Genomic DNA, 25,245 nt, shown 5'->3' with positions numbered 1-25,245 from the left:
TTAAACAACAGTTATGTATAAACTGGACACCGTAATTTGAACAAGTCATTTCTATTATTTTCTGGATTTAAGGGTTTTTTGGGGAAAGCAAAAATTCCAAATTGTCATCATGTCATTTTTGACCCATAAAGTTTTTTTCATTTAGCACTTTTGCAGGTTTTTTGTTAAATAATTCAATTTCAATGAAAATAATACATTTATTTTATCAATTGGATATAAATGTTTCAATAAATCTTTGAAATACAAAAAAAGTAAACGTACTTGTGTAACAAAGGCAGAAAGAAGGACAAGGAAATATGAATAATAAAATACTGATTTATTGTAGCTGGCTTGTTATAATAAAACTGTGGGCGTGACTGACATCACCACGTGACCGTGGTTAAACCAATCAGGCGCCCGCATCGACGTGTAATCGGTCGCCAGATTATGGTGCGACAGGACTGGAGTGAGGTGGCAGAAGCAGACTCCGGTACAAGAAGAGGTGACTCTTTTTAGCTGTGTCATTTTTTTGTTTACCAGGACACGAGTCCTGAACTTCAAGGAGGTACTACTTTCATTGACAAGGTAACAACTTTGGCTCATTTCTTTTTATAAGCGCTAACGCTAGCAAGCAGAGTTAGCTAACGGCTGTCAGAGTGAGGCTACAGCAGTTAGCCTGTCAGTCGGCGGATGTGAGATGCTGTGAGGGCTGTCTGTGTAAAAGCTGCAGTCACTGTCATCCTGCCAGAGTATATATATATGGATCCGCTTTCTATGCTTTTTACTTGGCTGTTAGTTTATGCGCAAAACTGAAATGATTAAACGGACTCATCGCGTGCCAGGAAGATACAGCAGACTTTATAGAACCGCACGCGCAGGCTAACTTAACCTTAAAATTACATCATCTACAAACAGAGTCTCACTGCCATCACCTCACCAGGAAGTTGGTCTTTAACCACCCACTGCAAGCCAAGCTAAAGTTATTGCACTAGTTCATTAGGGCTACAGTCAGTGGAGTGGGTGCGGTAGCTGGTACAGGGGGCTTCATTCATGATGCAGTTCGCAGGGAGAAGTGATGCTAGCCGTGTCTGAAGCGGTACCCCCTTGCTGGCCCCTGTGATGCTGCTGCTGCATCCAAATCCAGCCTCCTTCAACCTATGAGTCTGGAAACAGTGACACAAATTTCACGGCTTGATGGCTTCAAACAATAGAGTGTAACAGTGGATTATTGCAAGATAAATACTTGGACATCTGCTTCTGAAAGCATGACAGGATAGCCTGCTAAGCTAAATCCTAGACAGACTCTCCAGGTTAGCTTAAACACACCCTGCAGACTGATTTTATGTGCTTTAGTTTACGCAGAAGCTGAAATAAAACCGCCATAAAATGTTATCAGCTACAAGGAGGTGAGTATAGATAGTAGGGATGCACTGATACCACTTTTTTCAGACTAAGTACAAGTACTTACATTTGGGTAGTTGCCGATACCGAGTATCGATATGAGTACTTAATAATATTACAGTTCTCATAATGACTTTAAAATCGGATGTTCCTCACTTTCTTACTCTAACAAAGCAAATAGACAGAATGGCAACTGCAACTGTTGCTGACATTTTAACACTCAACTTGCTTCTCCGTCTACCTGCTTAACTAATGGGAGGTTAACGTCAAGCTGTAAGCGGTATTCAGGTGATATATCACCCGATGTACGTTATCAGGGCTCACTTCTTATCTTATCACTGTTTGTTTTGTGGCTGTTGAGGTAAAGGAACTTTATGGACCAGTTTAGGCTCCTAAAATTAGAGCAGTAAACTTGACACACGAGAGGCAAAGGCAACATGACCTATAGATGTGAGTATGGGTGTATGTTTGTTTTAGTTGAGCAACTTTGGCGGTGATGGGTTGGCTGAGCAGGTCTGACAACATGCGGCGCGGTTTGAAACAGGAATGTCAACACCATCAGCTTCCTCAGATACATCTGTTGTTGTGTAACGTGTTAGATGGCGAGGCTTGATAGCTTAAGTATTTGAATGGAGATTAACAGTAGGTGGAGAGTTTCTTGTGGGTCTTTGTAGATCCTATCTAGTTTTTCTCACTGATAAAACTTATAGTTATCTCTTTGCTTGATTTGTCAGAAATCCAAATGATTTGATAGTAAGGGCTGATGTTTCAGTGGCTGCCTCTTCAGTGGCGGCTACTCTGGTTTGTCCTAAATACCCTAATATACTCAATTTGCCATGATGTTCAACACATTAGTTGCAAATCCTTACATCTAAGAGGCTGAAATATCAAACTTTTTGGCATTTAGTGAAACAATCAACAAGTATTTGCTGATGAATCAGCCGTTAAACATCGAATCATTACAAAGCAGACTTCTTCTTTGGTCTCAGGGCTGACATTTAGACGTGTAATGATGTATGGCTATGGTTTAATATATTATTGAAAGTAGCAACAAGGATTTGTCATCAGTATCAATTAAATATTGTGTTTACACCCTTACTTGCATGTCAGTGTGGCTTTGTTATCCACACCCAAGACTAAGGCTAAGGCTTTGTTGATAGAAGGGAGACACTGTAGTTAACCACGAAGACAAGAACCTGTGATTGGCTGAGTGCTTGACTATTATTGCACCTCTCATTGGAAGCTTTAAAACAGTCAAAAGAAGAATATATCAGTTTTTGAGATTTTGCTTAAGACAACAATTTTGTCACTTCATTAGTGAGATGACGCCCATCTATAGTTCAGTTGGTAAACCCGGCTTTGGTGATGGTAAGGAGGTAAAAATTAAGTATTTATTTTGTATTTTTTAGGTTTGATAAAGTCTAACTTTGCTGTTTTGAGTCACATAAAAGCACTCTTATACTCACTCTTATATATAACCGTTTAATCAGTACTTTTTCCAGTTGCTAGCTTTGTTAGCCTCAACAGAGAAATGATTCTTTTAGATGAATCGCAGCATTTAGGCCCCAACACTTACAAAATAAGCAGTGAGGAACGCGGAAGGGTTGTTGAATTTGGTGCTATTTAGTGTGCCCTAAGGACACTTGTTTATCCCAGTTTTAGTACAAGCTCATTTTGAGCAGTTTGTTTGGACCATTACTGTCTCTCGGTTAGTTTGGATTTTCCTAGTTGCTTTTATTGAAGTAAAATTGGAAAGCAATGGCCCTGCAACAGATAAACACCTTTTTCCATGTATCTTAGGTACAAAGTCACTGAAGAAATCACAAACGTATTATTAACATGTAGCCGGCAAGGCATCAGAAAGCTTCAGAAGGCTAACCAGCTTGAAATTAATACAACATGTAACCTGTTAAATTAGGGATGCTCAGTCCTTCTTTGTAAGACATTAATGTGTGACTGTTTACCTATTTAATTCTACCACTTCTAACCAAGTGCCCCACATATGCACAAACATTAAATCATATCATCATCATCTATTTCTTTCAGGACGTTATAGCAGCTCTCATCTTGGTTGAAAGAATTCGCCTGGTCTGTAGTTGAAGCTACTTAAACTGCGTTCACTGTTTTGTTTGGTTCATCCATCAAAATATATGTCGTAAATTTAACAGTTGGCCTTCTCCTCCCAAAGGTCCTGTGCGTCCTAGCGCTGCCATGTCGGCGAAGGCCATCTCAGAGCAGACCGGGAAAGACTTCTTGTACAAGTACATCTGCACCTCAGCGGCCGTGCAGAACCGCTTCCGCTATGCAAGCGTCACCGCTGAGACCGACTGGGACCGCCTCACGCAGGAGCATCCGTGGCTGCTAACAGAGGTAAAGAAGCTACTGAAGACTTTATACAGCAACCGCAAGAGACTTCTACTAGTCTGTGATGGTTTTAGGTTGTGTCTTCAACTGGTGGGGGATTATTGAAATCATGGGGCTAATTAGAAACTGCACGTCACTGAAACTGTGTGTGCACGACTTGCAGGATATCATGTTGTTACCATCATAGTTTACATGAAAAGTAATACCTGCAACGGGACGTTTATGTTCTTTTTAAGATGCATAAATTCTGTATTTTAACCTGGTATCAGTTTTGTTTGTCATACCCGTATTTGTGCAACATTTGTAGCTTGTCTTTAATGTGTCTGATCTGTTTTCCACTTGCTCCCCCTTCAGCGCCTGGTGGTAAAGCCAGATCAACTGATCAAGCGGCGCGGGAAGCTCAACCTGGTGGGCATCAACCTGGACCTGCAGGGTGTCAAAGAGTGGCTGAAAACCCGCCTCATGAGGGAGACCACTGTGAGTTGACTGTAATTTCTCTGTCTGCCTTAGGGAGTGTTAAGACCCAAAACAGTGAGCCTGCATTTTTTAGTCCTTTGCCTTCAGGTTGAGTGATCCCATCTAAATGAATGCACTGAATACTTTCAGGCAGGTCTAACATCAGTGTCTTTATTGCTCACTTTGCTGTCATGTTATCCAGACAAAGAGCAGCCATTGTTTTCTGAAGTACAACCAATTATTATTATAGCAGTCAGACCCAGGTAGTAAACGTACATGACCCCCACACTGTGTTTTGTAAGGCATGTGAAGAGAACGTAAACTGCGCTTTCTTGTCCATTAGTTACAGCAAATGGACCTGCTGCGTGCGGAGGGTTGTTGTGTCCATTGCTCGGGGCCATGAGCATATGTTTAGACCTGCCAGGTCAGAGGTTATGTAATGCAAGTGGAGGCAGCGGGGGCTATTCTGGTCAACCATACAAACATGCTGCACTTCAGAAGGGCTGTTCCAGTCATGCTCGTAGTCGGTGCTTTGTTGATGGTTTATAATGAGCTTTTCTCCGACTCAATAACTCATAACAATAAAAGAGGGGTTGTGTAAAGATTAGAAGCTGTAATAAATTACCCTTAGGACTCCACTTCTTCTTGCACTGTCCTTAACACCACCAGTTTTTCCCTTTAAAAAAGTGTTGTTTTTTTTTATAGTATCATGCAATATTAAACCTATTCCATAGTTTCATTAACTTACAAATCTATAAATAGTTAGAGTAACATGCTTTGCTTTGCTTCATGACATGCATTATTTGTCTTGAACAGGTGGGAAAGGCAAAGGGCGTCCTGAAGAACTTCCTCATTGAGCCTTTTGTCCCTCACACCCAGGTGACGTATGACGGCTTCTTTTATTTTGTCATTCCGCATCCTGTTTGTAGTTTTCGAAAGCTCTGTGGTTTTATTTTGTAGCTGTTAATCATAGACAGTTAGAGCTTCATAAACCTGTGCAAATCACAAGAGCAGACTGTCAGCTTGCTCAGCAGAACAAGGTTACAAAAGTTAATGTGTGTTCTGTATGTAGCAGAGGTGTAAGGAGGACTGAAATATTCTACTCAAGTAGAAGTGCTGTTACTCGACTGAAATTGTAACTAAGTAAAAGTACTCGTGTACCCCCTTCAGTGTCGCCTCGATCAGTTAGTTTGTTTGTGTTGTGATGTGGTGTATTAAAGGGTCAGTTCAGTTCCAAACTAACGCGTATTACGACGTGTGACAAGGCAGCGGTAGACCAGCAAGTCACGTGTTCTGCGAGGGAAAATTACTGGCGGTGTTTCCTGCATGACACTTTGGTCTAACTGGCCTGTTTTTGATGCGATGCATTTGATTGGCTTCCTGTTCCGAGTCAGTTTTTCTTTCCAGCTCCCCATATCTGTAGATAAATATTTTCCTTAGTAACAGATGGATGTACAAATGTAGTGAATTACGTGAGTTAAAACATATTTAAGTAAAAGTGAAATTACTGACTTTGAAAACGTACTACTTAAAAAACGACTATAAACGACGAATAGTGTTGCGGTCTGCATGCGTTCAAACATGTCTGTATGAAGGTCAGTTTTGCTGAAATAGGGAAGAGGACGTTTTCAAAGAGTCTTACTGAAACTGCCTGTCAGCCTTTTTCTAAATGAGTGAGATTGCACTCTGCTGTTTGCAAACTAAATATGTCCGTGCATCCTTCTCTTTGCCCCGATTCGACGCTGCTCCCAACAGGAGGAGGAGTTCTACGTGTGCATTTATGCCACCCGTGAGGGTGACCATGTGCTCTTCCACCATGAGGGAGGAGTGGAGGTGGGTGACGTGGACGCCAAGGCCCAGAGGCTGATGGTTCCTGTGGATGAAAAACTGAGCGAGGACCAGGTCAAAGAGCAGCTCCTGACGAACGTCCCAGATGATAAGAAAGAGTACGGACACACACGGTGTTTATTTATTTATCCACACAAAAGATCTAGAGAAGTAAATGGAAAGAAGTAAATAGGTTGAAAATAAGACATAAGGACCCAGATTTCAGGAAGACTTGCATAATATAAACTGTGTTAACCAGCCATGTTTTTATACCATGCTTAATATGTATCGTCTCCTCATTACTGGCAGTAGAAATCTGATTTTTATTCACTCTAGTTTTCAGGGTTTGTTATGAATGTTTGATCATATTAATCCATGATGCTCTGTCTTCTGTGGAGTTTGTGCAACCTTGAGCTGTGTGTTTTAGTCTGCTCCCCATTTTCCAAATACCATTCTCAGTGTGCAAGAACATGCTGATCTCATCAATACAGTATTATTTGGCCTTTTGAGAGTAGTTCCCACAAGATCTTTCCTTGGAATCTAACGGTCATCCACTATGATTTATATCATGCTGCAAAGCAGCACTTCACTGCCCTCATTTGATCTTCTGTTGTTTTCTAGTAAGATTTGTTGTTGTCCTCACTTGTATGTTGATTTTAATCTACTCTTTCTTTCCTTCTTGTAGAGTCCTGGCCAGTTTTATAGTTGGCCTCTTCAACTTATATGAAGACCTTTACTTCACCTACCTTGAGATCAACCCTCTAGGTATGTTGTTTTCTTAAAGAGGGGGTGTTATGCTGGTTCACATTTTAAGACATATATATGATGTTACAATGTTGGATGTCCAGACTAAACGTGGGTGAAGTTTCAAATCTGTAGGTCAAAGTATGTTGGAGTAATCCCCAGGCTTCTCAGGTCAGTCTGCAGGCTGCTGTGAATGCCAGGTTTCACAATATTTTTTCTACATGCTGCACTTTGTGACGTCACAAATTGCAGCCTAAGCAGGCTTTAGAGAGCTGGCCAATCAGAAGAAAGCAGGCTTGTAGGGGTGGGGTTTCTTAAAGAGACAGAAATGACTGAGTTGTTTCAGGCAGAGGCTGTATGAGGGCCTGCACAGAGCACCAGTGTGAGAAAAATTATCAGTTTCTTTAACTGTAAGTTATGCTAAGAAATATGAAGCTTGAAATTAACATAATACCCCTCCTTTAAAATCACTTTAAATGCAGGTATTTGTATTCTTGTTCTACTGAAGGACTCTCAGAAGCAGGATCATGTCTTCTGTTTGGGAAGATACAAAGTGTCTTGTTACTCTAAACAGCTCCCTCTGTGCATTATTGACTCGAGAAAGTGAATTAAGTAATTAGAGGGGATTCATTATTAATTTATAAGAACAAGATGCACAGTTCAAGACATGAATGATCCCATTAACCACTCATACATGCTCTTCTGTTACATCTCAGTCAGAAAACATGAACAAATGAATGGATAACACATCTTTTTTCTCTATTTACCAGTCGTCACCGGAGATGGAGTGTACGTCCTCGACATGGCGGCGAAGATTGATGCCACAGCAGATTACATCTGCAAGGCTAAGTGGGGTGATGTGGAGTTTCCACCACCCTTTGGCAGAGAAGCATATCCAGAGGTGAGGCCTTAATGACAATCACACTGGTTTTTATGTGTGTGTTAGGATGTATTTGATTATAGTGTTTACATCAATCAATCAATCAAATTTTATTTGTATAGCGCCAAATCATAACCAGGGTTATCTCGAGACACTTTACAGAAAGAGCAGGTCTAGACCGACTCTTTGTTAAGTTATTTAAAGAGAGGCCCAACATGAATCCACCATGAGTAGCACTTAGCAATTCGGCACATTGGCAAGGAAAAACTTCCTTTTAACAGGCAGAAACCTCGAGCAGAACCAGACTCATGTTGAACAGCCGTCTGCCTCGACTGGATGGGCCGAAAATGGGATAGAAGGAGATGCAGGATAGAGACAGGCAAAGAGAGCAACAACAACATATGTTCTTGTTACCACAACAACATATGTCCTTGTTACATGAACAACAACAGACACATACTTATGGTTACAATGCCAATAATAGTGGTAGACTAGGGTGAAGATTGGCTAAATAAATAAATAAATAAATAAATTAGCGAGAGAAGCAGAGTAATGATAAAGGCTGAGGTAATCGTAATTGTAACAGTTGAAGTCAACAGGTCTACTATTAGCATTAGCAGCAACAATAATGATACTATGGGGAAGGCTGATGTTAGTAGGTGTTGCAGTCGAGCAGGTCCACAGCAGCAGGTGGTCTGTAGCAACATACATAAATGAGTCTGTGGCAGTTTAATCATAGGATATGTACATGTTTAACTCATGTTTATTGACCAGGATGTAATACCTTGTCTATTGTAGGAGGCGTACATAGCTGATCTGGACGCAAAGAGCGGTGCCAGTCTGAAGCTGACTCTGCTGAACCCTCGAGGCCGCATCTGGACCATGGTGGCTGGAGGAGGAGCTTCAGTCGTCTACAGGTACTCAGTTTATTCATAGGAGTTTATATTGAGCTCGTTCTCTGGTGAATGAAAGCACCTACTACACTCAAGACACACTAGTTGACTCATCGTCCTTGTTTCTCAGCGACACCATCTGTGACCTCGGTGGGGTGGATGAACTGGCTAACTATGGCGAGTACTCTGGCGCACCCAGCGAACAGCAGACCTACGACTACGCCAAAACCATCCTTTCTCTCATGACACGAGAGAAACATGCACAAGGTGGGTTCAGCCAGCTATTCATTTGTGTGTGTGTGTGTTTCCCAAACTGTCAGAAAAGTAGGCCAAGGGTGAAAGTGAGGGGAGGGAGTTACCAGACAAGCTTGTATCATGTGAACAAGACACTTCTTCAATGCATGGAAATCCAAGTCTGATCTTGCTTCTGCCATGAGACCTGCTAGCGGGCCTTACTTTTGTCACAACGCAACTGTTGCCAGCAATAGACTCAGGGGCTGTCACCAGACTGTGTTACTGGGGTGTCGAGTTTCATTGTTCTTAAGTCGCCTCCTCTCTGTTTCCCACAGGGAAAGTGCTGATCATCGGAGGAAGTATCGCCAACTTCACCAATGTAGCAGCCACGTTCAAGGTGAAACGCGGAGAACACAAACACAGCAGCTCACTCTAGCCAACATTGTGACCTATTAAACTATATTTTTATTGTTCCTCTGGTTGATTCAGCTCCAAAACTCTTTTAATAAGTAACACATTATATCAGACGATATTCTGTGTGTGAGGAATTCTCCATTGGTAATACCTACCTACATGCAGGGACATTCACTGGAAGTGTGACCAAACGTCCCGTTACATAAAGTTAAATAAGCAACACTGTCTCTGAACCACTCTTAGTGCCTGAAACGCCTGTGAAGATATTTTTAAAGACACATAACTGACCTGTGCGTGTCTCTCTCTTTAGGGCATTGTCAGGGCCATCAAAGATTACCAAGGTCCCCTGAAGGAGCACGAGGTCACCATCTTTGTTCGACGTGGCGGCCCCAACTACCAGGAGGGGCTGAGGGTGATGGGGGAAGTAGGTGAGTGAGGTGACGTTAAGGCCGGAGATATACTTCCTGCTTAACCGTGCGTTTGCGTAATTTTTCACATACTTGTCCATGCACTACGCGTGTTACTGGAGGATACCTCTAGAGGGCACAACAGAGAGTTCTGGCTGTATGCAACTACCATATGTTCGGGATGTAAACAACAGACTTGGCGACACTGGAGGAGGTTACTGTTATGTCGATTCTGAGATCACGGCAGAAAAAGTGACAGCTTTTGTGTGTTCGGTGGTCTGCACCCTCCCCGCTCTGTTTCTCCAACACATTCCTGCATTTTGTAGAAACATTTTTAAATTGAGTTGTTAAAGTCTGCTTTTGTTCCTGCAGGAAAGACCACAGGTATCCCTATCCATGTGTTTGGTACCGAGACCCACATGACGGCCATTGTCGGAATGGCTCTGGGCCACAAACCCATCCCTAACCAGCCGCCGATGGACGCTCATACTGCCAACTTCCTCCTCAATGCCAGCAACAGTGCAGCGGTAATCTCATTCAGTAACACGCTGAGGGGGGAAATTAGGATGCTCTGCAGACCTTCTGCCTCTCGTTTAAACACATTACAGCTGTTGTGTTGCTTGAGACAGGCACGACATTGAGAACTGTCCCCATGTAAATCCTCTTAACTCATTTTAATGTCTGTGGCAGTTAAAGAAAAGGTGCATAGATTGGTAACACATTAAGAGATTGGATAAATGTATTTAGCTTTTGTTCATATAGTGTTGCAGACACTTCAGTCCGGGTTGTTCAAACACTAAACTTTAAAAGGTTTGGACTTTGGAACTTCCTTGAGTAGCTCTATTGTATTACGTGATATGATTGTATTTTCATGCAGTCTGTGGGCTCTGCAGCCTTTTCCTCCACGTCAGCAAGACGCCATTTAGAGTACAAAGTTTCTAAAGGCCACAATTCACAATTTACTTAAAGAGGGGGTATTATGCTGTTTCACATTTTAAGACACATATATATAATGTTACAATGTTGGATGTCCGGACTAAACGTGGGTGAAGTTTCAAATCTGTTGGTAAAAGTATGTCGGAGTAATCCCCAGGCTTCTCAGCTCAGTCTGCAGGCTGCTGTGAACGCCAGGTTTAACACTGTTTTTTCTACATGCTGCACTGTGTGACGTCACAGCCTCAGCAGGAGAGCTGGCCAATCAGAAGAAAATGGGATTGTAGGGGCGGGGTTTCTTAAAGGGAGGAGCTGATTGAGTTGTTTCAGGCTGTATGAGGGCCTGCACAGAGCACCAGAGCGTGAAAAATTAGTTTTTTCAACTGTATATTATGCTAAGCTACTCCACAGGTATCACAGAGTGAAATATAAAGCTTGAAATTAGCATAACACCCCCCTTTAAACCCTAAGATAAGCAGGAAATGTCGAAGCTTCTGTGGGGCTTTGATTAACATAAATGTATGTATTCTGCACCAGACTCCAGCTGCAACAAGGACAGCCTCATTCTCTGAGCCCAGGCGGTCTAATGATGCCACCCCCGCTAAGAAGTCCAAAGGAGGTCTTCCAGCAGGTAACTCACTCGTCACGCACTCGCTTCCGCGCTGCCTCTTATCAGCAACACTCCATATGTTCTCATACACGTCTGCTTTTTCATTTCTCTCATCCCCGTGTCCTGTATTTCTCCTTTCCTCCTCGCAAATGCCATCACTGCTTTTCTGCATTTTAATTTCCTTCTATCTCTCCTTCCTCCTCATCCTCCTCCTCCTCTCCTCTTTGATTTGCTGCACAAACTGTCCACTCACCCTCGTCTTTTTCTCACGCTTGTTTCTCTAAGACTCTCTTCATTCTATACTGTGGCCTCTGAAGAATGTGGTCACAGCCGATTGGAAAGGTAAGTTATAGGTGTGCCATCATGCCCACTCTGCGCTCGGCTCGCCCACACACTCCACACCGGTTTGCCTCTGTTTTCTTCTTCCCCCCCCTCACTCTCCTGCTAGAAAGGAGAGTGTCTGTTTGTGACACCTGACACTTCAGTGCCTCAGTAGTCCAGTGGGTATATTATATTCTTAAGCGTAAGATTTCTGTGTTGGTGCCATTGGAATAGAAACTGTAGAAAGAAATGTGCTAATCCATGAATCATGTCTATCATCTAAACACAGGTTATTCTGAATTGATAGTTTGCTTTCCACAGCAGCACAGTAAAGGCATGCTCTGTAGCAGCTGAGCTTTGCATGGGCTTTCCTCTCTTGTGCTTTTTATTGAGTGATTTAGTGAATAAATAACTGAATGCACTGAAATCTGTTTAATGTATACGATTAAGATGCACTCATTCTTTTCTCCTTTTTCTTTTTGGACCTCATTTTGTCGTATTTTGTGTTCCCGTCCCGTGGGGGTCACAGAAGCGCAAGCCTCTTCAGGCTGCAGCGGAGGTATGGAAGGGTGTGAACAAACCTGTCCTCCTGCCCTCTCCGCCCTCTGTCCGCTTCCTCCTGCCTTTCCATGTTTTGTCTGTTCGCTGTCCTTCTTATCCGCAGTCCTGTGGTGGCTTACTTGGGAGATATTTCATGTTTCAGAACAGACATTCGTTCACAATTTGATATGGTTTGTCATCATGATTTTGTCCGGTACCTAGGGACAAAACCAATGACTGTATATAAAGATGGACGACGCATCTGTCAAATGAAATTGTAACATTGTAACATCTCCATCTGCTCCCATTGTACGAAATTGAAGCCACCTCTACTCTGCTGATCCGGAACAGATCGGCTGCAGGAGCTGTATTTGTCAACAGAGCTGTCAATCATCCTTTTTACAGCATCAAATAACTAATTAAAAAAACACTTATCAGAAAAATGAACACTTGGACGTAAATCAGCATGATAAGTACTAACTATAATGAATTTGAGAAACATTAATTTGATGTGTATTTTAGATTTTATAGTTTGACTCATGTCCCATCTGTTAACATGGAGGAGGCGGGCTTTATGACCCATACTGCAGCCAGTCAGCAGGGGGCGATAGAGATGTTTTGGCTTCACTTTTAGGGAGCTGTCATATCGTCCATCTTTTTATACAGTTTATGTTACAAAACCATGACCCAGAAATTGATTTGCACTTTGCCTTTAATACGAGCGTCCTCCTAAAAGCAGTCTATCTGCATGTTCAGCTTCCTTTTTAAATCAGATCAGAGATAAAGGAGGCAGTAAGCCGGGACAGAGAGCAGAGACTTGGAAGGACAGGAACAAATGTGTGGCAACATGGTGGTTTACTTAACAAGAAGAGCTTCATAGCCCCAGTGTTCACTAACATGACATGCTGCATTTTATAACAGAACACTCCTCAGATCTGCTCGAGACATTGACATTTTTCTTGTGCAATTACTGGGATGCTGCACTGTGTGTGTGTGTGTGTGTGTGTGTGTGTGTGTGTGTGTGTGTGTGTGGACCTTGCTTTAATGTGCTAATTAGATTACAAGTAGGCAGCTGTATCAGCAGCACTCAATGGTTGTGTGTTTGGGTCAAACTTGTGGAGTGTTCTGGTTTGGTAATGTCTCTGAGAGCATTCAGCTGCTTCACACACATACAGCAGAGAAAGCTTCCTGCAAAACTGTTTTCTTTACGACTCATAAAATGTGTCTAAATTTTAATATGGGAGACTTCAAATTAACGCTTTAACAGTGTGACCTGGAGGTGGACAAAATAATAAGACTCTGAGTTGTATTAATTTGTAACAGCAGCATTATCAGCTAAAACAGATGTATGGCACCTGGCGCAAGTGTAGAGAAACATACAGAAAAAGTGAAGGGGAAGTGAACGACATATATCTTATGCAAGCAAACTTCACAAACTAAGAGTCACGTAACTCTTAACTCCCTTGGAGTGTTTGTTTAATTATGAGGGGTTATTTTCTCTACCTCCTGTATCTTTGTCCTCAGAGTGAGACCGCTCTGTACTCTGTTTGTTACCATCCACATACCTGCTGTTTTCCTGAGCCTGCCTCCCCCTCCTCTCTCTCTCTCTCTCTCTCTCTCTCTCTCTCTCGCTTGTGATTATGTTTTAATCCTCCTTCCAGCTCTGACTCATCTCTCCCTGTTCCTCCTTTTTTTTTTTTCTTCAGCCAAAGCCACCACGCTCTTCAGAAAACACACCAAGGCCATGGTGTGGGGCATGCAGACGCGCGCCGTGCAAGGCATGATGGACTTTGACTACGTTTGCTCCCGGGAGGAGCCCTCCGTGGCGGCCATGGTCTACCCCTTCACGTAGGTCCCCCAAGATAACTCATTTGTCTGCAGTGGGTTAAATTACTCACTTTATACCCCACGAATTAGAACGTCCCTACAGTGCTAACAGAGATTTGTAAATAAATACCTCAGATATCATCGGATAGCTTGATTTAACTTTAATTTCGTACTTTTTGTGGGAAACTAAACCTAAAAAATCAGAAGACAATATTTGTATTTGAAAGAAAATAACATTTCTTCTTCTTCTGCCATATTTATATCCTTCAACGCTACATATCTGTGCTGTACAGGGGGGATCACAAGCAGAAGTTCTACTGGGGACACAAGGAGATCCTGGTGCCGGTCTATAAGAACATGGCCGACGCCATGAAGAAGCACCCCGAGGTGGACGTCCTGATCAGCTTTGCTTCACTGCGCTCTGCCTTCGACAGCACAATGGAGGCCATGCAGTACGCACAGGTACAAAGACGAACTCCGATTTTGTTTACATGCAAGCTGTTACATCACAGAATAAAAATGTGATCAATAATCTCTAATCTGTTTCTGTTTTCAGATCCACACCATCGCCATCATAGCTGAGGGCATCCCTGAAGCTCAGACGAGGAAGATGATCAAGTTGGCCGATGAGAAAGGGGTCACTATCATCGGCCCCGCTACGGTATGCAGCCATAGTCAGCCACATAGACTTTTAAAAAAAGTATTTATGTGTTCAATCATTAATTTATGTAAGTTGAAAATGGTTATTTGATACCCATAACTCTCTCTGTCCCAGGTTGGTGGCATTAAGCCGGGCTGTTTTAAGATCGGGAACACGGGCGGCATGCTGGACAACATCCTGGCTTCTAAGCTGTATCGTCCCGGCAGCGTGGCGTATGTGTCGCGCTCTGGGGGCATGTCCAACGAGCTGAACAACATCATCTCCCGCACCACAGACGGCGTGTATGAAGGGGTGGCCATCGGAGGAGACAGGTACATCAACTTATTTGTAAATGATTTTCTTCGGTTTGTGCAGCTGAAACCTATTTGTTTTGGGATTTTCAGATCATTTATCCCTGTTGTCTTTGTCCAGATATCCAGGCTCCACCTTCATGGACCACGTCCTGCGTTACCAGGACACTCCAGGAGTCCAGATGATAGTGGTGCTGGGAGAGGTGGGAGCTTCATCAATGTTTAAATTCTGGATTAGGATTAATGTAATATTTACCGTCATTTACTTTAAATTGTATTCATTTTTTATATCTAATAAAATGTGTCTCTTATCTCCAGATCGGAGGCACAGAGGAGTACAAGATCTGCCAAGGCATCAGAGAGGGCAGGATAACCAAGCCTGTGGTGTGCTGGTGTATCGGAACCTGCGCCACCATGTTCGCTTCAGAGGTTTGCTTAAAAAACTTGCTTTGGATTTTCTTGTTATAACTTTGTAATTAAATGTTTTTAAGCTCAACTTATAATACTGCCACCTTCAGGTTCAGTTTGGCCATGCAGGCGCCTGTGCAAACCAGGCCTCAGAAACAGCTGTAGCCAAGAACCAGGCCCTGAGGGACGCCGAAGCTTACGTACCGAAGAGCTTTGATGAGCTCGGGGACGTCATAAAGTGAGTTATTCATCACACAAACATACCAAAGTAATTCGTTGTTGTTTTCCTCACTGATATTGTGAATATATGATGGAACAGGACTGTTTATGATGAACTGGTGGCCAACGGTACCATCGTTCCTGCTCAGGAGGTGCCTCCCCCAACTGTACCCATGGATTACTCTTGGGCCAGGGTAAGAACCGCCATCATTACTCCTTACTTAAACCACACATTAGAATATCTAGCTTCGTAACCATCTGTTTTGGCTGATATAGAAGCCTTCAGTCTGTAACAACCTAAGAGTGTCCTGAGTCGGACACACAAGAATTGAAAAATAACTTCTTAGTGCCCTCTGCTGGACAAAATAAGTAATGGCGCAACTGTTTCCTCCAACATTTCAGCCGAGTCACTGTACTGAAATTCCTTGTTAATCATCAGCTGCCACAGACTCTGATCTTTACTTCACACTGTGTGTATTACCTGTGTTAGAATCTGTCTTATATTTATTTAATCTCCCGCTCCTTCAGGAGTTGGGCCTGATCCGAAAGCCTGCCTCTTTCATGACGAGCATCTGTGACGAGCGAGGCCAGGAGCTGATCTACGCCGGCATGCCCATCACGGAGGTGTTTAAAGAGGAGATGGGTTTAGGAGGAGTCCTGGGACTACTTTGGTTCCAACGCAGGTCAGTATGATGACTCAACAACGACTGGTGTAAATAAGTTACTGAGAGAAGAAGTGTTGGCTGATTCTCCTCTAGTATATTATCAGTGGAATAAGGTTTGCTGTGTTCTGTCAGGTTGCCGCGCTACGCCTGCCAGTTCATCGAGATGTGTCTGATGGTGACGGCTGACCACGGGCCTGCTGTCTCTGGTGCTCACAACACCATCGTCTGTGCTCGTGCCGGCAAGGACCTCATCTCCAGCCTCACCTCTGGCCTGCTCACCATCGTCAGTGCTGCTCACACTCCAACACTTATGCATACACTGTAGCTTTAACTACTTAATTGACCTCCTCTTGTCTTTTACTGCACACTAGTTGAAACTGACGCTTGATTCTGTACCTAAACTCGCACAGGGGGACCGTTTTGGAGGCGCTCTGGATGCAGCTGCAAAACAGTTCAGCAAAGCGTTCGACAGCGGGATGCTGCCCATGGAGTTTGTCAACAAGATGAAGAAGGACGGCAAGCTGATCATGGGCATCGGTCACAGGGTCAAATCGGTACGCAGCTTTTACACGCTACCTGTTCCAATATCTATATTAAAAAGTCGCTTGTATTATACCTCTGAATGCTTTTTATATTTGAATACTAACAGTTACAATTGAATGAATTTAATAAAACAAGACACAAGCGTCGACCTGAAGCATGGTTTGTTTCTGTTTTCAGATTAATAACCCAGACATGAGGGTGCAGATTCTGAAGGACTTTGTCAAGCAGCATTTCCCCTCCACCCAGCTGCTCGACTACGCCCTAGACGTAGAGAAGATCACCACCTCAAAGGTACAGTATCTGTCAGCTGAATTAGTAAGAGTGGTAACGTTTAAAGACCAGCTCCAGTCATGTTTTAAGACGTATAAAATGCTCTGCTTTAAATAATAAATTGCGCCTGATATGTAAAATACGTTTAATTACCTTGAAAAAATCCTCCCAAGGCATCTCCTCCTTCCCCAATCTGCATAGGGTCCACCCACTATGTGCTACGTTTCTCCTTTTGTAAAATTACAGCTGAAAAACAAAACACGTCTCTGCCGTCGTTTAGCGGCAATTTGTTGAAACTTAGCCAGCTTGAAATGTAGTAATTAGTAGTAGTAACGTTAACATTTTTAAATTACGATGAATGAAAGGCAATGGCTGGCTCGCGCATCGTCAAAGTGGTTGCCATAGGTTGCACATAACAATATGCATAGCGTCACCCCGTCCATTAACGGGATTGGTTCCTTGGTTTTGTGACGTCTCAAACCTGCCAATCTGAAAACGTGTTGTTCAGCCTGTCCTTGGTACACTGCAGTATAAAAGCAGACCGGCCCAGCCGTGGAGATGACTGCTGATGTTACGTAATTTCTCTTTCTTCTTTTCAGAAACCCAACCTGATCCTCAACGTAGACGGTTTTATTGGTGTTGCCTTCGTGGACCTGCTCAGGACGTGTGGTGGCTTCACGCGGTAAGAACACACACTTCTAAGCCAAGACTGGAGAAGTATGAAGCTTTCTCTGTACTTATTTTAATTTAATAAATTTTATTCTAAGTCTACCTTTGGATTTTATTCAGGCTTGCTGTTTTTTTAAAGCAGACAACTGTTGTTACTCCAGATTAAAAAGTGTCTCTATGACCTTTGACATGATACACTTAAACTCCCTATATAGAGTTTATAAACACTTATGACACACTATAGTATAATTGAAAGCAGATGTAAAGACCTTAAAAGGTTTATTAATGTACAGTATTTTTCAACAATTATAACTTCTTCTATGAAGACATTTCATTTTAAAACGTTGTTTTTATTCAGAGTCGTTTAATTCACCAGCCTCTATGTGTGTGTGTGTCCACAGGAGGAGTTAGAGTTGTTGACAAGTACATTAATGAACATTTTAATTTCGAAAGTAATTACAAAATGTATAGTTTGTAGATCAGATGCTAAATGTGTCAATGTAAATTGCTGCTCCCTGTGTTGGTGGCACACTGTCTGGTATTGTTTCTCACATGAATGTTGAACTGTGTACAGAGACGAGGCTGACGAGTTTGTGGAGATCGGTGCTCTAAATGGGATCTTTGTCCTCGGCCGTAGCATGGGCTTTATTGGTGAGTCCCATTCAGATACTTGACACTTTTACATCGCTAAACAAGACTTCTAACTTGTTCCTGTCTTACATCAGGACACTACCTGGACCAGAAGAGGCTGAAACAGGGTCTGTACCGCCACCCGTGGGATGACATCTCCTACGTGCTCCCTGAACACATGTCCATGTAATCCCCACGTCGCAGGACGGGACACACTTCCAGATGTTAATGCCCTTATGGGTCAGGCAGCGATAACACACCTCACTTAACCTTTACACAGTGTGTACTCTCCGGTTATAACAACAGCTGCCTTGGGAAGCTTTGGGAGGATGATCTGGAAAGTCTCGCCGAGGGTTATGGGTAGAGGTTTTTTGATCTAGTTTTTACGGATTAAAAGGGGAAGTCTATTTTCAGATGTTGTTTTTGATGGATAATTTAAAGTCTGAGGTGTAACTTATTCAGTTTTGAATCAAACCAATGCAAACTACAGCAGCTAAAGAAGCACAAAATCAATCGCTACTTAAAAGACCTGCACAAAATCGTGTTTTGCTAAGTTGGTACGAGGGCGGGACTTAAAGCGCTCCTGCGTTAGAGTCTGAATAATTAATCCTCAGTAGCTGCTGATGTGAAACGTGTTCAAGCTCAGCAATACAGTATCGTCTTTTTTATACTACTGTCAACAACTAACAAAAAAAATAAGTGATTTATTTTAATCAGCATTTGCCTGTTTTTACGCCACAACGAAGCATGCTTACGTATGCTGTCTGGCTGTCTGAGTATCGCACCTTAGTTGAAACACTAGATCTAATATTTGTTTAAATTCTATGTTTTCACTCACACTTAGAAAGATCTATGTCACCACAAAATAAACCAAAGTTATTTTTAGGAGTTTGTTGTCTTTGTTTAAAGTTAAAAAAAGGGTCCAGTGGCTGTTGTTACAGAGCTTGTCTAGATCTTAATGTCGTGAAGAGGAGGCATTGTAATGGGAAGAAGGAATTCAATGAACACATGATACATTAAGTGTCACTCCACCACTGCCTTTCCTAGAACTAGGGGTTAAAAGTCATTAGTTACTGTAATTTAGAAGCCATTTGTTTGATGTGTTCGAGTCTTTCACACCAAGTATGAATGGAACTACTCGTGTTGCTTTTCTGAATAACTGTGACAGAAAACAGGAACATGTAGAAGCACCAAAAGGAGGGGGAACAAAACGCTTCATGAATGAGCCCTGTGAGTCTTTGAAAGCATCTTTTTGGCGAGGGGCCATGAAAGCAGTTTGCTTTACTTGGGGAAACTATTCATATGATACAAACATCGAACGAAAATCTTTCGCTGAAGACTTGACACCACATCTCAAAAACGCTTTGATACTACCCAGTGTACGGCCTGCTGTGTTTTCATCTTTGTTTTATTTAACTGTGAAAAAAATGCTTTTGTCTTTTGTAATATGCTGTCATAATGTAGTATAATAATAAAGAAGTTATTGTTTTACTTTTCATTTTGGCTGAAGTGTTTATTGTCCAGATTTTATGTAGGTGAAAGAAGTGTGATGTGTGAACAGAGGTGGTGAGCCTGAGACAAATTATTGGACCGTGCATCTGGATTTAAAGCTCCTGTGAGGAACTTTAGGTTTGTGTTGATTTTGGCGCCCCCTGTGGACAAAGCCGTACCTCTTATCCCTTTGCTGATTTTCGTCCTGCACATGCTTAAGTGGTGGTTTTACACCAAAATCTCATCCTGCTTTCTTTAACAGTTTCTTTATGTGTCACTCACTTTCAATGTTTGCCCTGGAAAATGTAAACAAAGACAGCATGCAATTAATCACTTTGTCTGACACCTACCGCCCCCTCCAGCAGTTTCAGGCATTAAAAATAACTATATAGAAACAATCAATCTTGTCACTGATTGGCTGGTTTGCTTTTGTTGGTCATATAGAGGCATCAGAATGAATTAAGGTCTGTTTCACAACCAGCAAAACCAGCACAGGAGCTTTAAGGAAATATGAGAAAAATATATACAAAATCTGTGACAACCTTCATTTAAAGAAGACAAACTGCTGGCTTCTTAAGGATAGTGAACATGAAAATCCATGTGTTGTCTAAAGACTGACATGTTAAAAATTGTCCTAATCCATCAAAACACACAGAGAAAACATTTAATTTTATCATAGCATTTAATAGCAACATTAGTCATCATTTTTGCACGCGCAGTGACAATTGATGTAATAAGAAGTATTTTCTATTTGTATTACAGTACACAAGGGAGTCTGCCAGCTGCGATATACTAAACTATTAACATGACTACTGCATAACAGAAGACATTAAATATGACTGATAACTCACTGACGCGATGTATGATATATGCTTGCCAGGGAAGGACATAATATATATATATTATATATAATATTAGTTATAAATCAGGTATTAAGATGCAACAGCTCGAATATACATCCCTAGCAGTTGAATAATTCGCAATACGCATGCGCGACACGATGCATCCTTTTTAAAAAAGTTAAAAATCCCTCAAATTAAGACGCGTTAATGCGTCATAACAACATCGAGGAAATCAGGTCAACATTTCCTGTCTGTTTTATTTGCGTCGCGATGTAGGTCTCTTGTGTGGACATAGATGTCAGCTGAAATTTGAGAGCCTCCCATTGGCACTCCATTAAAAATCGAGTACAATCTCCTGAAACGCGGAAGTGATCACTCCTGTTTACCGAGCACGACTGTGGACGCTGCGCATGCATGTCAGTGTTTGAATGTTTATTTGCGTGTGTACTGTATGCCTATGAGTTATTTCCAAAGATAGTTAAGAGCTTTCGTTTGCCTCCGAGTCTATCCCGCTGCGGTATGGCGGCAGCAGCAGCAGCAGAAGGACCGGAGGACCGGGGCAGCGTCTCACCGGGAACGCGGACAGGTGACGGGGAACCTGAGGAGGCCGAGGAGTTCACCTGCTCGGCCTACTGCTCGGAGCTCTCCCGGCGGCAGAACGAGCAGAGGAAGGCGGGGCTGTTCTGCGACGTGACGCTGGTCTTCAGCTCCGGCGGGGTGTCCCAGGAGAGGGTCCACATCTTCACAGCCCACCGCTCCGTGTTGTCCGCAGCGTCGCAGTACTTCACGCTGCTGCTGGGCGGACAGTTTTCAGAGTCTGTGTCCGGGCGCGTGGAGCTCAAAGAGTGGAGCTCCATGACGGGGCCAGACCCGGACACACTGGAGAGGGTCATACAGTTCATGTACACAGGAGAAATCAGGGTGACCACTGCCAATGTGGATGAAGTGTTGGAGCTCGCTGACAGGTATATAACATACATGCAGAATAATAACATAAATTTCCTAATTGCTCATACACGGAAGTGTTGGCCACTTGTCCAACAGGCTTTTATCTGGTAGTTTAAAATGAGTCAAGTGTATTTTATACAAATGATAATTAAACACGGAAATAATTTTCAACCTTTTTCTGTCAGTTGACTATTTTTCCTGCTCGATATTAATATAGCCTACCAGAGGAAGCTAACCGCTAATTAGGTGCAAGTTATGCATCATGATTGTTTATTGTTAGAGTGCATACACACCCATGGTACACCCACACAAGTGTTGTCACTCCAGCCTTGTTAGACCTTTAGTTCAAGGTTGAGTGACTTGACAGACAGCTTCCCTCTGTAATTGTTTTCTTTTTCTATTAATACCTGAATATTATATTGGTTACCTCATAAAAGCTTGCTATTGCAAGAATATTTGGCCTTTTACTTGTCCAAACTCCACTTTAATACATTAATAGTTTCAACATGTCCATGCAGGTTCCTGTTGGTGCAGCTGAAGACCTTCTGCGGAGACTTTCTGATGAAGAAGTTGAGCCTGTCCAACTGTGTCGCAGTGCACAGCCTCGCACACATGTACACTCTGGACCAGCTGGCCAAGGGAGCCGCCAAGACGATCAGGAGGAACTTCCACAAAGTTATCCGCAACGAGGAATTCTACACGCTGCCGTTTCACCTGGTGCGAGACTGGCTGTCAGACTCTGAAATCACCGTGGACTCTGAAGAGGAGTTATTTGAGGCCATCGTGAACTGGGTGCACCAAAACGAGGACGAGCGAGAGAAGCATTTTGAGGAGCTGTTCAGGCTTCTGCGGCTGCCTCAGATCGCTCCTACCTACCTGACACGGGTGGTGAGGAAGGAGACGTTGGTGGCAAACAGTGCGGTTTGTCTTCAGCTGGTGTGTGACGCTCTTGAGGTGCTTGCTATGCGCTTCATGAGCTACAAATTACCAGATTTAGAGCCCTCTGCCTCCTGCTCGACAGCAACCCAGCCGCGTTTCGGCCAGAACATGGATGTAATCATGGTTGTGGGTGGTGTCTCAGAAGGCGGAGATTACTTGAGCGAGTGTGTGGGCTACCTGGTCGCCGAGGACCGTTGGGTGAACCTGCCGCATATTCACAACCACCTTGACGGACACGCCATCACCATCACAGACACCCATGTTTACGTGGCAGGATCAATGGAGCCAGGCTTCGCCAAGACGGTGGAGCGCTTCAACCCCAACCTGAACACCTGGGAGCAGTTCAGCAGCCTGACCACGCGGAAGCACTCGTTCGGCCTCACGTGCGTCAAAGACGTCCTCTACAGCATCGGTGGTCATGGCAACTTCAGCCCGGGCTTTAAGGATGTAACCGTGTACTCAGCTGAGCAGGAGGAGTGGCACAACCTCGATCCAGCGCCAAAGATTCTACGAGATGTAAAAACAGTGAGCGTGGAGGACCGCTACGTGTACGTGATGGCCCGGACGCCTGTAGACGTTGAAAACGAGGACGGACTGAGCACTGTGACCGCCTGCTATGACACAGAGAGTCACAAGTGGCAGGAAGTGGACTCTTTACCCCTCATTGATAATTACTGTACTTTTCAAATGGCTGTTGCATCCACCAACTTCTACCACACGGCTTCCTGCTGCGCTAAGAGCTACAAGCTAACAGCCGATGAGGCCCAGCAGAAAATAAGCAGAAACATCTCTGACGAAATCCTCGACAGCCTCCCTCCGGAGGTCCTCAGCATCGAAGGCGCAGCTATCTGCTACCTGGACCAAGACATCTTCATCATCGGCGGGTGGAGGAACAGCAACAACATGGACAAGCAGTACCGCAAAGAGGCGTATCGCTACTGTTCTCAGAGGAAGCGCTGGATGCTGCTGCCGCCTCTGCCTGAGCCACGCTGCCGAGCCGCAGCCTGCCACGTTCGAATCCCGTACCGGTACCTATACGGCTGCCAGCACTACCCCATGCCCCAGAATCTGGCACGCCAGCGGGAACGCATGCAGCAGATGCAGCAGCTCCACCGCCGCACGCTCACTCTGCGCAGACAGCTGCAGTCGCAAATCGAATGTTGAGATTGAAATGTGTTTGAAAGACATTCTGCTTTATGTGGTTTGCACTTATTCTGCAGACAAATGCCTTGTTGTTACCAAAATGTAACCTTTTTTTCCTTGCCTTTATTGAGCTGTAATGTGTGCATGGGGTCAAAGGTCTGCATGGGATCAATTGTGGCTGGTTTGCAGGACAGAGAGCTTGAAGATAACAGTGTTTGAACCACTGATAAAAAAACTAGCCAGACAGGCCTCTTCATAATCAATCGTTTATAATCTTTGTTGCCTTCGCTAAAGCCTTAATTTTATTTTGCTACAGAATGCTAATGTGATGCTGTTAGATTTTCTGTACAGAATGTTGATTTTGTTGCTGAATAACTTTCTGGATGTGGTCAAAAGGGAAAATGATGCCGACATAGTTATAACACAACTATTACAGTTATCAGTGAAATTTGAGTTAAGTGTCCAGATGTAAACAGAGAAAAAAAAGGATGTCTACATTTAATATGATGTCAGTTAGAATAAAAACTTATAGTATAAGAACCAGTAAAAGTTAAAGCTGATACTTCTGAGGAAAGAAGTGTTAACTTTAACTTTCTCGCTATCTTCTTTCTCTTCTACCTCCAGTTCCCTCCATGGTTTTACCTTCTGCACTGTGGGGATTGAGATATATATATTTAAAATGAATATTTGTTGATTGTACATAGTATGTAGTGGTAGGCCCTCTTGAAATAGACAATCATTTATCAGACTTTTTGTAAAAACAAGTAGTGATATTGACCACATATCTGAGAGGAGCTTCAGTGAGCACACGGTTTTTACTGATGTGTGTAAATGCTGATGTGTTTATATTTCTGCTGGTCAAAAATTGCTTCATCGATTTCCCAAGTTGTTGTACAGTTCGAACGTTGGACCAAATACCACAATAATATTGATGACAAGCTCGTCTTTGTAAAAGAAGCTTTATTTCTGATTTAAAAGTGTTCGTTCTCTAACTATGACGTGTCAACACATTAAAGCAGAAGGCTGTTTTTGTGCATGGTTTTCTTAATGTTCCCAACTGTGCCATAAAATCCCATCTGCACTTTTAATACAGTTGAATTAATTGTATAACCCGCACAGGACCTTGAATGTAAACTTGTGTTGCTTTTTTCAGTGCAATGGACTCAAATGTGTTGTGTGGACCAGTTGCTGACCTCATTGTATTTCTCCATCACGGTTGAAATTGCTTATGCCTGTTGTATCCCCAGCCAAGCTGTTTAAAACTGTCATCCAGTTAGGCTTTGTGAGCCTAACATTTTTCCACTGACAAACTATACATATAACTATACATGTAAAACCACAAAATCACAGGACTGCAGGAGAGTAGATAGACATTGCTAGGTTTTGGTAGCGTTCTATCAATATATTGGAGGCTGGTTTTCAGGTTCAGGTCTTTGTCCCAGTTGGATCATTGAATGGTTGTTTAGGTTGAAGTATACTTTTAAAGATTTCATGCGTTACATGTGGTGCCATTCCATTTTTATGTGCAAGCGCTGCAAGTGTACAAACAAATGCAATAAATGATAATGAATAAAGAAACTATCTGTCTGTCTGTCTGTCTGTCTATCTATCTATCTATCTATCTATTTTATGCATTAATAAACAAAACTCAATAGCTGTTACTGTAAATATTACAAAATAAATAAATTAAACAACAA

At 42.9% G+C, this 25,245-nt stretch overlaps 2 protein-coding genes across 3 annotated transcripts; both read left to right on the top strand.

The window, feature by feature from the left end:
• The first annotated feature begins 426 nt into the window (after positions 1-426).
• Positions 427-19,683, top strand: LOC138593671 (ATP-citrate synthase-like). 2 transcript variants are annotated; one of them, XM_069664755.1, is made up of 29 exons: positions 427-564; positions 3,569-3,750; positions 4,099-4,221; positions 5,017-5,079; positions 5,956-6,146; positions 6,713-6,792; positions 7,542-7,672; positions 8,450-8,568; positions 8,675-8,811; positions 9,114-9,175; positions 9,503-9,620; positions 9,972-10,126; positions 11,070-11,163; positions 11,993-12,022; positions 13,710-13,851; positions 14,124-14,292; positions 14,387-14,491; positions 14,606-14,802; positions 14,903-14,984; positions 15,100-15,210; positions 15,300-15,427; positions 15,509-15,602; positions 15,937-16,091; positions 16,206-16,356; positions 16,484-16,627; positions 16,794-16,907; positions 17,486-17,568; positions 18,130-18,206; positions 18,281-19,683. In XM_069664755.1, exons 2-29 carry the CDS (start codon positions 3,592-3,594, stop codon positions 18,373-18,375), a joined length of 3,309 nt encoding a protein of 1,102 aa, XP_069520856.1. In that variant the 5' UTR covers positions 427-564; positions 3,569-3,591; the 3' UTR covers positions 18,376-19,683. The 2 variants fall into 2 exon arrangements, with proteins under 2 accessions (XP_069520856.1, XP_069520857.1); XM_069664756.1 differs by lacking the exon at positions 11,993-12,022.
• Positions 19,684-20,889: 1,206 nt separating this feature from the next.
• LOC138593458 (kelch-like protein 11) lies at positions 20,890-25,135 on the top strand. The gene is made up of 2 exons (XM_069664471.1): positions 20,890-21,483; positions 21,985-25,135. Exons 1-2 carry the CDS (start codon positions 20,933-20,935, stop codon positions 23,567-23,569), a joined length of 2,136 nt encoding a protein of 711 aa, XP_069520572.1. The 5' UTR covers positions 20,890-20,932; the 3' UTR covers positions 23,570-25,135.
• Positions 25,136-25,245: the final 110 nt, after the last annotated feature.

Source organism: Semicossyphus pulcher, unplaced genomic scaffold (genome assembly GCF_022749685.1).
Source record: "Semicossyphus pulcher isolate SPU_LCO1_2020_fin unplaced genomic scaffold, fSemPul1.0.p SCAF_16, whole genome shotgun sequence".
Classification (NCBI taxonomy): Eukaryota; Metazoa; Chordata; class Actinopteri; order Labriformes; family Labridae; genus Semicossyphus; species Semicossyphus pulcher.
This window is presented reverse-complemented; position numbering and strand designations above follow the sequence as displayed.